The sequence below is a fragment of the Corvus moneduloides genome, chromosome 1, assembly GCF_009650955.1.
Source record: "Corvus moneduloides isolate bCorMon1 chromosome 1, bCorMon1.pri, whole genome shotgun sequence".
NCBI classification, from domain to species: Eukaryota; Metazoa; Chordata; class Aves; order Passeriformes; family Corvidae; genus Corvus; species Corvus moneduloides.
The window spans coordinates 36,700,630-36,714,710 of NC_045476.1; the positions used below are offsets into that span (position 1 = coordinate 36,700,630).

The 14,081-nt window shown below is 48.2% G+C and overlaps 1 protein-coding gene across 1 annotated transcript; it reads right to left on the minus strand.

The window, feature by feature from the left end:
• Nucleotides 1-1,622: 1,622 nt before the first annotated feature.
• On the minus strand, nucleotides 1,623-9,928 carry CLEC3B (C-type lectin domain family 3 member B). Its single transcript, XM_032105763.1, has 3 exons — nucleotides 9,646-9,928; nucleotides 4,854-4,952; nucleotides 1,623-3,532 (listed from the first exon to the last, which is right to left on the minus strand). Exons 1-3 carry the CDS (start codon nucleotides 9,749-9,751, stop codon nucleotides 3,132-3,134), a joined length of 606 nt encoding a protein of 201 aa, XP_031961654.1. The 5' UTR covers nucleotides 9,752-9,928; the 3' UTR covers nucleotides 1,623-3,131.
• Nucleotides 9,929-14,081: the final 4,153 nt, after the last annotated feature.

The following is a 14,081-nucleotide window of genomic DNA, read 5'->3' on the forward strand; positions in this document are numbered from 1 at the left end:
GCCTTTGGCTGAGACCACACTTTGTGGACAGCATATGTTCCACTCTGGCCTGAGTGCCAAAGGATTTAATGGAAGATCAAAAAAGTGATTCCTGTCCTGGCCCCCAGCAGATAGACCATGTGTGCTCGGGACAGTTTCCCTATGGAGGCAGCCAGAATCCCCTGTTCAATCCCTCCATCCTGGCATTCCCTGTGACCACAAAACACATGGTGGGACACAAAAAACAACATTGCTGTGGTAAGCAAGGCTGAGGAATCTTCTAGAAATTCCTTCTCTTTAGCTTTTCAAAGAAGATTTCTAGTTCATAATGTACAGTACGGAGAAGATTGTAAGAACAATATCAAACTTATAAATGTAGCACTGAAACGACAAGGTCAGTTCTGTCATCCTGGATCCAACAAGTACAGCAGGGGCAAAGCCATCCTTCCCAGTGCTCCTCCCAGCTTCAGAAGAGCAAAACATCTATGAGGAATGGTGCTGGCAGGAGCTTAGCTTTGTGAAAATAGAGAGCAAGAGAGATATGAGCAAGACATCTGCTGAGAGCGACTTGTTATTCTTTAGATTTGACAGATTGACTCCTTCATGTCCTCTCTGGGAATATCCTTTGGCATCCATCTCCATGGCTGTTTTTCAGATTCACACTCCACACAAAGATGGTCCAGCTCCAGCACCCACAACTTCCCTGAAGCTCAGCATTGCCAGGGTCCATGGCTTTCACTCTGTTCCTTTTTCGTTTCTGGGCCCCCATAAAAGCCCTCTGTTTTATTTCTCTGACCACACATTTGTGTTTTAAGACCTTGTGGTTTATGACCAGTCAGGATTAAAGCCAGCAACACTTCCAGCATTGCTGCTTTGCCTTCATGTGTATCTCAAAATATGGAGGGAACATCTGCCAAAGGAACTAGAGGATTTGTACTGAGACAAGCTGGCTTGTAGGGTGTAACCATGACCCACAGCAAAGAGAAAACGTCAGGAGCAGGGTCCAAAGTAAAGCTCACTGGAGGGCTGTGCAAAAGAGACCTAATTTCACATGTGGTCCTGCAGATGTTGAAACTTCACAGACTGGTGTGAGGCACCATGTTCTACATGGATGGTCTTGTCTCCTACATGGGACACTGGAGAGGAGGAAGAGAAGGAGGAAGAGGAGGAGGAGGAAGTCATCACCACCTCAGTGGGTGAAGGAGAGGGACTCTTGGTGCTGCTGCAGCTCTGCTCATTGCAGAGGAGGTGGGAGGCAGCTTGGGAAGGACTGGCTCCATACTGGGATCTGAGATGCCACCTCTCCCGGCACCACTACTGCTGCCAAACAGGGCTGAGGGAAGGACCTCCCTTCTGGGTTAGCCTGTATTTCAGAATGAAATTTCCCAGCAGCAAGGGAAGGGAGGAGGGAAATCTTATTTTCTTATAAAAGGATTCCTTGCCTGTATTCTGTGTATGGCATGTGACTGGGATGATAATGGGCAGGAGGGGGAGAAGCCTATAAAGTGTATTACAGGGTGGGAGGCTCTCACTTTCTGCTTTTCCCCTCTGTCTTATCTCCAGCCTTCAGACAGATCCCTGGAGCTGCTCTGAAGAGAAAGAAAAGAAGGAGAAAGCACTCCAATCACACTGACACAACTCCATTCCTTCAGCAAGCTATATAGATATTTTTATTTTATAGTCATTTGAACAGTGGAGAGTTTGGCAATAATGACAACCTCAGAAGCGTGCACTCTGCATTTGTGTGCGTGTGTGTGTTTCCAGCTTGGCTCAGACTTGATATCTTGGAAGACCTAACACCATGCTGCTTTTATACAAAGCAGCAAAAGTGGAATCCTGTCCCATGGGCAGGATCCTGTCTTGATACCTCCAACCTGGAAGTGCAGGGTGTATGACCCAAACTGGAAGGGTTATTACCAAGCACTGGACAGCAAAGGACCACTGATACCTTTTAGCCAACAGCCAGCAAAGCTTTGTTAAGCTGCCAGGGTGACCTGCACTTCTTTCCCACCATTGCTGTTTATTTGTTTTTTTTTTTACTTTAAACCTTTTCTCAGTAAAAAATCACTGAGGTCAGATCTTCAGATGGGCATGAATATATTGGCACAAACAGTGCTTAGCAGATTTATGTTTGCCAAGGACCGTACCTGGACCAGCAAAGACTGGACTAGTTCATCTGGGTTCCCATCATATAAACAGGCCCGGTCATTCCTAAGCTGCTGGAGTGAGTTATCCTGGGGCTTGTTTTCAATACATAGTTGTTTTTATATAGCAACATATTCCCTAACAGTACTACATTAATGTTATTTATGTAATACATACATCTTCTATTTCCAATAATATAGTTGACTAACTATGCTCCAAGTCATCACTGTTTCCCCCTTAATACTGTAGCACAAAAAAAGCTTCTGATGGGATTTTTTTCAAATATCTGGCAATGGGTCTTGCTCTTCCACTGAAGTCAGTGAAACTGGCTTCTGGCTGGTGAGAAAAGGACCAAACATGCCTGTAACTTGCCAAGTTATTCATGAACATAACACGACTAGTTGGACAACCTCTTGAGCAGCTGGTACCATGCCAAATAAGCCCAGTGGTATCTCTCAATGCAAAGCAGGAGTAGCTCCCTCTGCCCATTGAGACAGGACCTTGATCCTTACAAGGCTGAATCGGGACACTGTGAGGAACAAGGAGCTCCCACAGATTGCTGCCAGGGCTTATGGGGAAGCAAAACAAGAGAAGAAAGCAGAAACTGGCTATGCTGGTGTCCCAAGAAAGCTCAGCAAAATGGGAAAGGACACTGCAGAGTGACAGACCTGGGCCACCGAGGCAGCTGGATGCCAGGCTGGACTGCTGCACTGTGCCAAAACAACTGAGCTGTCCTAATAAATTCCTGTGTAAAAAAATATATCTATAAATCGTGCCTTAGGAAGAGCAGTGCAGCTGCGCACAGGGCTGGGTGTGGCCGAAGGAAATGCTCTAGCACTCTATAACCCGACAGCGAGCCGCGGCAACTCTCTTTGCAAAGGGTGACTACTGGAACACGTGCATGTGGGTGTGCGATGTGCATGGACGTGTACACACAGCTACAGCTTCATAATCCTGCTGCTCAGCGGGTACATCCAGGCTGCGGCAGGCAGGGGGACGCCCCGCCGCTACACGATCATGAACTGGCAGATGTAGGGCAGCTGCTCTCGGCACTTCTTGTCGAACCACTTGCCGATGGCGGTCCCCGACAGAGCTGCACAGTTTTCCAGCTTGCCACCGTCGGGCTGGGTGGTGATTTCAGTCTCCCAGTTCTTGTAGCGGATGGGGCTGCCCGTCATGTCGACCCACTTGCCCTCCGTGGCCATGTCGTTGAGGCCCAGCCAGATCTCGGCCTCCGAGCCGATGCTCTTGCGCATGTAGTCGTAGAGGGCATCGTTCTCCTCCCCGTTCTGGGGCGTGCTGAGTGTGCCGCCCTGAGAGATGCAGTTTTCACTGGCCTCGTGGTATGTCTTGGTCTCCAAAAATGCCAGGAAGCATTTTAGGTGAATTTTGGTGCCTTTCAGGCAAACTGAGAGGTTACCACATGAACAGAATAAAAAGACAGAAAGAGAATTTGGTTTAAAAATGATGCCCAGGAAGAAGCAGCAGCAGCAAACCCAGTAGCCAGGCTGCAAACTTAATTTTTTAGGCTGCACAGTGACCCTTGGCAGCATGGGATTCCAAGGGCCCTTTTCCCTCCCATGCAGGGCAGTTCACAGTCATGGGGACATGCCCTCCCCCTCTACAAACCATTGGGTAAAATGGATTTTCAGGGTGCCCCTGCCACCCTTCTGGGCTCTGCTGTTGCTGGAGCAGAGGCACAGCATGGTCCTCCTGCTCCTTGCCCTGGCCTTGTTCTTTCCCACTCAATGCTACTCTTTCTCTGATGAATTTGTTGGAAATAAGGTTTGTCATGGCCACCGCCGAGTGTTGGAGTGTTTTGGGAAAAGGCCTGCATGCCAATTAAATCATCTTAATTATGCAAGATGAAAAAAAAGTCTTTTTTAATAAGCTTTGATCAGAAGCGTTGTGCTTGCATAGCTTGAGGTCTTCAGAGGAAATTACTACTTGCCTCTGATTTTAGTGTTAAGGATATCAATTTATTTTGTTTTTCTTTAAGCTCTAAACCTTGAGAGTATTGGGTACTGTAGCCAAACAATACCTAATCAGAGCCACACATTAATATCCAGACCAATTACTTCTCAATGAATGTGAGCTTGGAACTAAAGCCTTGATTTTGCTTGTGTTCCTTTTAACGAGAAAATTCTCCTTAATTTGCATTTTCATCTCATTTCTGCTTCATGTTTTGCAAATCCTACTCCTACTGATGTCAGTGGAGTTTGCACAGAATAACTATGGGGCATGTCTGGAAGATGGACACTTTGGGACTCTCCTCAGTGTATGTTTAATGAAGCAGGACTGACCTGCAGTGCAGTTCCCTGGGCAATACCATGGTATGTATCAGAGACCAGGTCGCTATTTCACTGGGGTTCGCACAAAAGAGTAAACTGCATTTGGTTTAAGCACAGACTAATCCAAATCCCATCCCTCCACCTCATAAAGGAAAATGAACATCTGGCTTAGCACCACAGGAATATCCATAGCTGTACCAATGGGAAGCACGTGAAGAGGGGGGCCCCACACAGCACAACTCCCATCATTAACTGCCTGAGGAGGAATTGCAGAGACCCACACTCTGCTTTGATCCCCCAGCCTCTCTCCCCATGATGGGCTTGTTGCTGTGGGGTGCTTGGGCATGTCTCATCAAGACGTGTGGAGCAACTGCAGCCACTTTATGAGCAGCTCCTCTCTCAAAGCAAAAGCCATGTGTTCTTCAGCAAGCCCTTTACCTGTCTGGAGTGCTTGCTTTTCCTTCAGTAGAGCAACCTCCTGAGAGATGTTGTCAATCATGGCCTTCAGGTCTTCAATCATTTTGAGGCTCACACCATCTGTTGCAGGAATCAAAGAAAAAGCACAAATATTGGTTTCATCCCAGGGGAGGCAACCAAATCTGTTCCTATCATCAAAACGCCATGTTTCTTTGCCCTCAGAGAAGGTTAAACAAAAGGAATCCACAAAGACAGCACCTGTGTCCCCTTGCACATCCATCAGAGCGTTTGCTTGACAGCCTGGTTCTGCTATCAATAACGAACTTGTTTTCCCAGTTCAGGTTTTGGGGCTGTGCACTCCACGGGGCTTCCTGCTGCAGGGCTCACCCTTTGGGTTGCCACTGCAGTGCTGGGGAGGAGGTCACATGCATGAGCACTGCGAGGTGCAGGCTTGTCTCTGGCACCCCTGTGTAGAGCAGTCATCTGGAGTGGTGCTGCATTGGGGTCGAGCTCCCAAAATGCAGGAGCATACCATCTGATGCTGCCCTGCCTGAACAGAAGTCCTGTCACACATGAGTGTTTTGTGGGCAACTTGAAGCTAATGATGAAAAGGATTTCTTTTTTCCGATTCCTCAAAAACATGCTCTATCTGTCTTCACAGCACACCCTCCTGGCTTCCCTCAAACACCCTAACACATGATGTTCCTTGTATGCAGTCCTGGCTGCGCCCACCTCTTGTCCGCTGTCACTGGTGGATTGGTAGGAAAGCATTTTGCCCACCAGGCTGATGTTCAGCAGGAAGGGGCTGGAAGGGCTGCAGTACCTCCATTAGATCTGCCTCTGCACCACCAGGCACCAGCCTCTGCCCACCGACCACACCATCCTTTGGACCATCACAGCTGCCTCTGCCTCATCTCTACCTTCATCACCCCCAGTGTAGGTATCCAAACACTGTCCAGAGCTGCTCTCCTGCTGTGAGAAGACGCCTCTTTGGCTGGGGAGCTGGGTGCAGCTGGCTACCAAAGCCTACATCTTGCTAGGTGTGTTGCTTCTGCAATGGCTCCAACCAGTTCTTAATCAGTACTTGGATTTCTCCTAGACTGGAGCAAACTGACCATTTACACCTTGAAGGTGGTGGGAGACTGGACATTGAGGCAATTGTATGCCTCTAGTAGTTCTCACGTAAGCATCTAGTAGCTCTCATGGGGTGAAAGGAAAGGGGACAGCTTGCCCATGAATGCAGTTGGAGGGGCTTCCTTAAGGGCCAAGGAGCTCAGGCACCAAGCTAGGCAAGTGGGGAAGCAGCTTGGATGCGGACCAAAACCACCAACCCAAGATTACATGGTGCCATGAATATGAAAAGCCAGACACATCAGGAGCAGGGCATTAAGCTGCTTTACTCGTTGCTCAGTTAATTTTAATGGATTCACTTAACACTGAGGCACTAGATATTATTTTGCTGCCTTTGATGAAAACACTTTGTGGGAAATGGCTAATTAATCGTGGGGTTTTTTTCCATGCAAGCCTGTCTTGCAGCAGAACAAATGTTCTAAGGTTTAAGTAACATCCAAAGGCCATGGCAGGACACTGCCAGTGACTCTTGCTGGGGCAGCTCCTTACGGTGTTCCAGCTGGATTTGCAGGTGGGTTCCCACCTTGAGGGTCCCTGCCATGAGAGGTGACATGTCTCCTAGATAACCACCTAGAGTCCCTTTTCAGTACCTCATTTCCAAATCCTGGGCCACAAGATGCTCCTGCAGCAGTGCATTCACTGGGGTGTCTCATGGAGAGCCAGGACTGGTTAACTCACCCTTCAGCTATAAAGTGAGGACCATGGCTACATCAACAGACATTGTGTTGTCTGTTTTATTGCCACGGGTTTTTGTCTCGGTGCTGTCATTTCCTCAAGGCTCATCTCCTGAAGCCTGGGATCAAGCCTGTTTACAGTTTGGGTTTTCTGTGACGGAAGCTGGTGTACAGGACGCTGATGCTCCCGTGGGAGCTGGAGTGGGCCCTTGTGCAGCTCACTGTGAGCAGCAGGATTAAGTGTGGGCAGAGGCAGGATCAAAAGGAGACTCACAGAAGGATGTGGGACGCAATAGTCTGTTGGTTTAAAAGCCTGACCAGAAATGTATTTAAAGCTACAAATGGGAGCTCTCATCCATTCTAATTATATGGTGAATAACAAACAAATCCCTCTGTACTTAATTTTAATGTTTTAACTATTCCTGTATGAAATTTGGATATATATATATATATGGGCTTCTTAGCTTTGCCTGGAGATCCAAACAGCTATCTGTCCCTCAGAGAAATGAGCATTGCTCTGGTTCACAACGGCTGTCATCAAACCTCTCTGGCCATTTCTTCAGACACCAGGCATTTCCCCAAATGTACCAAGTGGAACAGTAAGGTCCCATATTGCAGTCTGTCCCTGGATCAAAGGAGGAGACTGAACACACCCACACTGGATTTATAGCAGTGTAAATATTCACAGACGTTTTCAGAGAAGAGCACCCAGACAAGAGTACACCGAAATTTTGGGCAGTAGGTGGCATTAGGAGTGAAGCCCAAATTAGTCCCTATCCACTGATTTAAGCATCCGGACTCCGATTTCTGTTTCCAGTTACCTTAGAAATACATATGAGAGCTATGCAAAGATGCTCCTTTCCGTGACCCCAGCACCCCATGATGGCTGTGACCAAGGGGAGCCCCTCTGGGGCTGGTGCCTGCACCCCAAGCCATGGGGTGTCAACACCGGCAGGGATGCCCGTGCCTTCCTCCCCTGGCCATTCTTTTGGATGAGACATCCAGAGCTGCCAGACAAGGGCAAATCCCATCTGTGCCCCAAGACATTGGGGCTCAGGGAGAGTTTGCTGAGCTACTGCATTTGGAACCATAACTGGGGAGTAATTTGAGGGGGAAAAACACAACAGCAGGAAAAGTGAATGTGCTGTCTCAGCATTTTCTAAATACTGTGGTTTGGCTTTCTCAAATTGAAATAGCATCATTTTTCATTCTGAAGCAGAACCAAATGTAAGCAATAATTACCAAAAAAAAAAAAAAAAAAAAGGAAAAAGAAACATAAAAAGCTTGGCTCAAAGCAGTGCTTTCTTTTCTAACATTTTTGGTTTGGCTGTACAGATTAAAAAAATAATTCCAGCCAAACACCCCAACCCTCCAGTGGCTTTGCCCTGCCTGACCCTCCCAGGCAAAGTGCAGGGGTGGAACCAGGACCGGGGTACTAGAGGCCTGGATGAGGATGGGATGGGGCCATCCTGCCACTGTTCAGAGCAGAAGTGGCTGAGCCCTAGTCCCTGTGGTGGCTGGGCAGGCAGGCTTGGAGGTGGAGAGGGGCTGGAGGCGAAGACGAGTTTCATAGGGGATTTTTAGCACTTTTTTCCCTCTTTTCCCACCCCCTGGCACTGGTAAAAATCTGAAAAATATTAACCAAGAAATACCGGAAGTTTCCAGTGAAAGCAGGGCAGCTGATCCCCTGTGGGGCTGGATGTGACTGGTCAAAAATGCCAAGTTGCTGGGTTTTTCCCTTTTCTCCACACAAAATAAGACCTCTCCTTTGAAAAGGAATTCTGAGTAAAACCTGCCACCAGCTGGTCCAAATGGCTTGATTTTCAGGACACCCCCCTCAAAAGTTTTTAAATCAGAGCCGCATTTTCCTGTCAAAAAGGTGATTTTTCTCCTACCTTCTTGTCACTGATCTATTACAAACAGCAGTTGCAATGACGCCTAGAGAAAACCAGGATTTCTCTAAGAAATGTCTCTCCCCTAGTACCTCCAGTGAGTCCAACGCATGTATGTGCCCTATATGAGCCCAAGGGGGTATTTTTTGCTCTAGAAAACAGTCACAGACTGTTTTCTCTGTTATTCCATGTCCTGCAGAATAAGCAGTTAATTTTGTGAATTCATAGAAAGATCCAACGGGAGAAAAGGCAAAATTTTCTCAAAGATGAAATTTGACAAAAATAGCCACTGGGTGAGTGTAGAGAGCAGCCTGGCCAAGTGAATTCCAAGGATGCCCTCTTCCTTGCTCCCCACTTCATTCCAAGCAGGAAAGCGCCTGCCAGAAGCGGTCCAAGCCCACGAGACTGCGGTCGGACACATCAGGCAGGCAGGCTCACATGCTGCTTCCTCACCTCACCTGCCTTCTCCTGTACTTAATGTGCATTGAGTCAGAAGGAGAAAGGATGGGACAGGAGGAAAACAGGAGAAGAAAAGCAAAAACAAACCCACGAAGGAATAGAAAACCCAGGTACCTTTGTGTGTACGCTGCTGTCTGTCAAGACTGAGTAGACAGAGCTCATGTCTGGTGTGAAATACACCCGAGGCCAGTGTTTTTAAATGAAGAACCTTGTTGATGCTTAAAGGATTGTATGTTTTCTGCCTGCTTTTGTCTCCAAAATTGTCTGTCATCTGCCACTTACTTGCTTCTGAAAAATGAATCGGGGGGTGAGGGGGGGCTACACAAAGGGAGAGTTTAGTAGAGGAAAAGTTTGGGATAAACCTTAGAGGGAACATGAAAAATGAGTTCCCTCTGAAATTCCGACCAAGCTGTCCCAACAAATTTATTCAAGTTAGGAACCCACCAAAACCGTTTCAATACTCTCATTGTTTTACAGAAGAGCTACACAATCATTCCCACGGAGGAGGCTGGGAGGAAACCACTTTATTAGGTTTTTAGATGCTTTTTCTGAAGTTTCACTAAAGCACTGTTAAATGCCCAAACGAGTGGGCTGACTGCAACCTCCCCCCCAAGCCCTGCAAGTCTTTCTTGCAGGGAAGGTGCCGCTGCCCCTTACCTTTCTTGGCAGCCGCCGGTTTTTGCCGGACTTTGCCGTTCTGCTGGCCGGAGACCTGGGAGAGGGAGAGGAGGCAGAGGAGGAGGCAGGCTCCCCGGAGCGCCATGCCGCTGCCGTCTGGTCCGAGCGGAGCTGCAGTGGCTCCGCTCTGCCCGCACACAGCCGCCTGGACACCGGCTGGAGTCAGGAATGACTGTCCCAGCAAGCCTCCCGCTGAGCCCGGGCCAGCGGCAGCCTCCCGGCCCCGGGGGGGGGGTCAGGCGGCTCCGGCCAAGGCTGAAAACCTCCCAGAGGGCTTGCAGCTCCTAGCACGCTGCTTGTTTTTGTTAAAAACAAAAAAAAAGGAAAAAAAAAGAAGAAAAAAGCCGGGAATGAATGTACCGACAGTCTGCTAAACTAAACATCAGGAAAGGCTGGGAGTATAGCTGGAACGATTTCCTAAGGCTTTTAGCAAAATGCCACGAGTTTGATCTCGTGTGTCAGCGATGGCAACGGCAACGTGAGGTGTGAAACAGCGCTTGGGTGGCTGAGGGGACACAGAGGGACCACCTGTCCCCCGCCCCTCAGCAGGGATGCCCGTAAGGAATGTGCCGGCACCAACAGAGGCAGAGGGAGCACCTGGGGGGACTGAGCACCCCGGCTCCCTGCTCACAGTGTAGGGTGGCTCTTACCCCTCTAAAAAGCAGTTCCACCGTGGCTTTGATAGGGTCGTCCCGCTGTCATTGCTTCTCCATGGGATGAGTGGGACTTGGGATAAGGGGCACATGTTCCACAAAAAGCCATTCTCCCAGAGACCCCTTTGCACGTTCCCAGCCTGACTTCTTGGAGCAGCTGGGCTGTGCTGAGCAGCTCTGCAGCCTACACTAAGCTCTGCAGCCTACACCAAGACCACTGACTGTTTTTTGGGGTGGTGTGGTCCTTCAGCAGCTGCAGCACAAGCAGCTAAGTCCTTCCTGCAGGAGGAAAAGCAGCAGTTTGAACAAGTGGAGGAAATTCATGTAGAGGGAGGAGAGGAGGGATGGGCATTTTGAAGAACAAAGTGCTCCAGACATCAGCCATTAATCTTAAAAGTTTTCTGATAATTTAAGGCAAGATGCCACCCAGAACAATGTGAACTTCTGGAGTTGTAGGAACATAAAAAGTCCAAGATAAACTGGGATGTGACCGGAAAAAGAGCTGCCATTAAGTTAGTTTGGCAACCATGGTGTTACCCTGCCTTACACTTCTACTGAATAGGGAAAATTCCTGCCTTGATGTCTTAGCTGAACAGAGAGCTCTCTTGCAGTCCCAACTTTTGAAGCATAGGAGGAACAGTTTGATTTTCACTGCCCTTTACCACATGCACCGACTGTCACTCAAATTTAAACTGGAAAATACATATTTTAGGGATTTACTGTTCTCCTGCCTGGACTATCCCAAAATGGGATGGATAGAGCCCAAGAAATGGCAGACACCTACATACACATACACGTTCCCTTTCCTTGACAGTTGAAAGTACTTTTGGTAACTCAGTACCTCCCAGTTTTCCTTGGCTCCAGATATGCTCGCCTGCCTTTGCTTTGATTCATGTGCTGCCAAGCTGGGGAAAAAACCAAAATGCTCCCTTCGCTACTGCCCATGAAACGGATGGCTGTGGTGTGGAGTCTGACAGCAGTCCCCAACCTCAGATTTCCATGTGGCTGGGGCCCACTGGAGTTTTGCCCAGCTGAAAAAAGAAGGGCAGGGTGGCTTTCCACTAGTCCCTGAAGAACAGGTCTGCACCAAGGGGGCCCCTCCCTACACCAGCCAGCACGTCCTGTGCTGTATGCCACCGTATTTTTTCTTGAAAAATGAGAAAAATGAAAATAAGTATACTCAAAACACTTGTCTCCAGCTGTAACACCTATCCACAGAGAGCGTTGCCCCAATTCTGTCCAATGTAGACTGAAAATAAGAATCCTTGACACGACAAAAGCTCATAAACTCCCGCCAACCCAGCTGATGGGAGCAAGCAGAAATGTTGCTGCATTGGATCCAGAATGAGGATGCTTCAGAGAACAGCCATCCCCTGCCCAAGCTCCTGCTTAAGCCAGAGGTTCCAGTTAAATAATGGGACTCCCAATGGCCATTTGCTCTTGAGATCCCGATGATTCACGCTTTTATGTAAGAGAGGTGTGGGAGGTTAGTAAAGGTAATCCTTTTTATTAGATGAACTAATAGCCCTGGAAGTCATCAGCAAAATGCTAAAATTATGCCAAGAAACCAAGGTTTTGTCCATGACTTTAGCATCTGTGCAATTACAGATTTTACTTCCTACTAAAGGCACTTTACTCCCTGGTTTCAAGCCCGGTCTCCTGGTTAGAGAGCAACTCCTGTTAATTGCCAGGTAACTGGTTTGAGATGAAAAAAAGAGGGTAGAAGAACCTATGCTTATGGCAACCATTCCAGCGCTGCAGGGAAGCAGACAGAAAAGTTTACGTGGCTCTGGGAAACCCAGTAAGAAGGCTGTGATGCTGAATTTGGAAAGCTTTCAGTTAGCAAAGCAGTAGTTGGAATAAGCCCACAAAGGAAGCTGGATGCTCCTGGCAGCAATGCAGACCTGTGATTTTGTGCCCAGCTAGGCAAGGAAATGGGCAGAGAGATCAGAGGCTATTTTGCTTTGGCTCCTAGGAAAAGAGCAGGTATGGCCAAGCCAAGAAATGAGGCAGCGCTGCCGCACAATGGCTGGAAAGCGCAAGGGTGGACTGGGTAACAGTATTCACACGGTTATTATCAAGATCAGCAGTCACCAGACCTGGCCTTTCAGGGCTCAGTCACCAGTTCAAAGGCAGGCCACCTCAATGCTGAATGATGCCAGCTCTTTGCCTGAAGCTCCCCTCCTCTGGGAAGGCTCCTGCCTCCCCTGCCAGCACTGAGAGCAAAGGGGAGACCCAAAGCATCTTTACGTGCGGGGCCCTGCAGCTTGGGGGCCTGATCCATGGCTGGGGCAGCACACTGGGATTCACACCTCTGCTCCCTTGAGATTAGCTCAGTCCATTAGAGCCTGGTGCTAAAAGTGCCAGGGTTGTGAGTTCAATCCCTGTACAAGCCATTCATTTAAGAGTTGGACTTGATCCTTGTGGGTCCCTTCCAACTGAGAATATTCTGTGATTCTGTGACATCCACTCCGCAGGGGTGTGATCTGTGCGTCAGTGGCACCACAGTAACCTCAAAGAGGAACAGGAGAGAAACAGCAGTGGACAGTGAAACACACTCCGTGAGGAAGTGGGGCTAGCAGAAGAAAATCTCTGATATTCATTAGCCGCTGCCTGAACTCGTGCTGGCATCATTCCTGATTTCCACCGGCGTAAACATCAGAACAGGTTAAAATGGAGAGAGCCAAATCTATGGATCATTGTTTTGGAGACCAAGCAAGAAGAAATGCAATAGTAGTTCAGGAAAGGGCGGTTTTCATAAGGACAATGATGGGGAAAACCAAGGATTTTGCCAAAATGTTAGATCCAGCAGCAACTTTAGGAAACTGGCTCTGAGCCTAAGGAGGGGACCTTCCCATCATATCCCATGGCAAGCACAGCTCACATCCCAGTAGCCCACGTTCACCAAGGGCTACAGGACAGAAGGATCCATTCTACAGGAGATCCTTGGGCTTTAAACCAGATGCAAACATGGAGCACTTGACTTTAAGTAGTATCAGCTGTTTAAAAATCCTTCTGTTTGGAAAGGAGCTGCACCAAAAGACTCACACTCCCTTTTGTTTGGAGACTGCAGCTCCTGTAGGCTAAAGGTAATCTGTCTTCACTGCATTGTGTTTGCCCATCACCCAGATTTCAAAGTCCAAACAGCCAAAGGAAAACCGTACTGAAGTGTCAAAACCACCAAAAGTCTGGAGAGATTCCTAACTGTCTAGGTCCACTGCCTGTCACAGCATCAGTTCAAGTGAGGTCACCACTGAACTTGATGTCAGTATTTTTGGACTGGCAAGCAGACAGCAGCTCTGTCATCTTAGGCCCTTATTTCATGTCATTCTCACCTTTTGAGCATTGGTTTGCTTTCATATCGCCGTGGATGCTGAATTATGGATTAGAAAAGAATTTCAACTTCAGCCTCATGAATTCCTTAATTTTTGAATTTAGAGAAAAGTTTCCATGATCAGCCAGCAGGAAGAAAGCAACCCATGGTCTTGAAAAGCCTCATTAGGTTAAAGTTGGTCTTTCAATGGAGGGAAGGAAGAAAGGTAGGACTTAAATCATGACTTTTCAACCCACAGGTTTCCAACCGTGGAAATACCCAAACTTACCATTTGCCAAAACACAGAGAGAAGGGGCAGTGAGAGAGCTCCTCTGGAAGGGAGGATCTGCAGGCTGGTGGTTCCAAGTACCTCCAATGCCTGAGCACACTGGCTTGGCTGTGGTCCCTGCCACAGCCAGCTGGATGGAAGAAATCAGAAAGGGCCTGAG

Excerpts from the sequence above, each read along its gene's own strand:
- CLEC3B (XM_032105763.1), bottom strand. The coding sequence starts at position 9,751 with ATGGCGCTCCGGGGAGCCTGCCTCCTCCTCTGCCTCCTCTCCCTCTCC. Across the intron at positions 4,953-9,645 it reads ACCGGCGGCTGCCAAGAAAG|ATGGTGTGAGCCTCAAAATG; the intron begins GTAAGGGGCAGC and ends TTCCTGCAACAG. Across the intron at positions 3,533-4,853 it reads AAAGCAAGCACTCCAGACAG|TTTGCCTGAAAGGCACCAAA; the intron begins GTAAAGGGCTTG and ends GTAACCTCTCAG.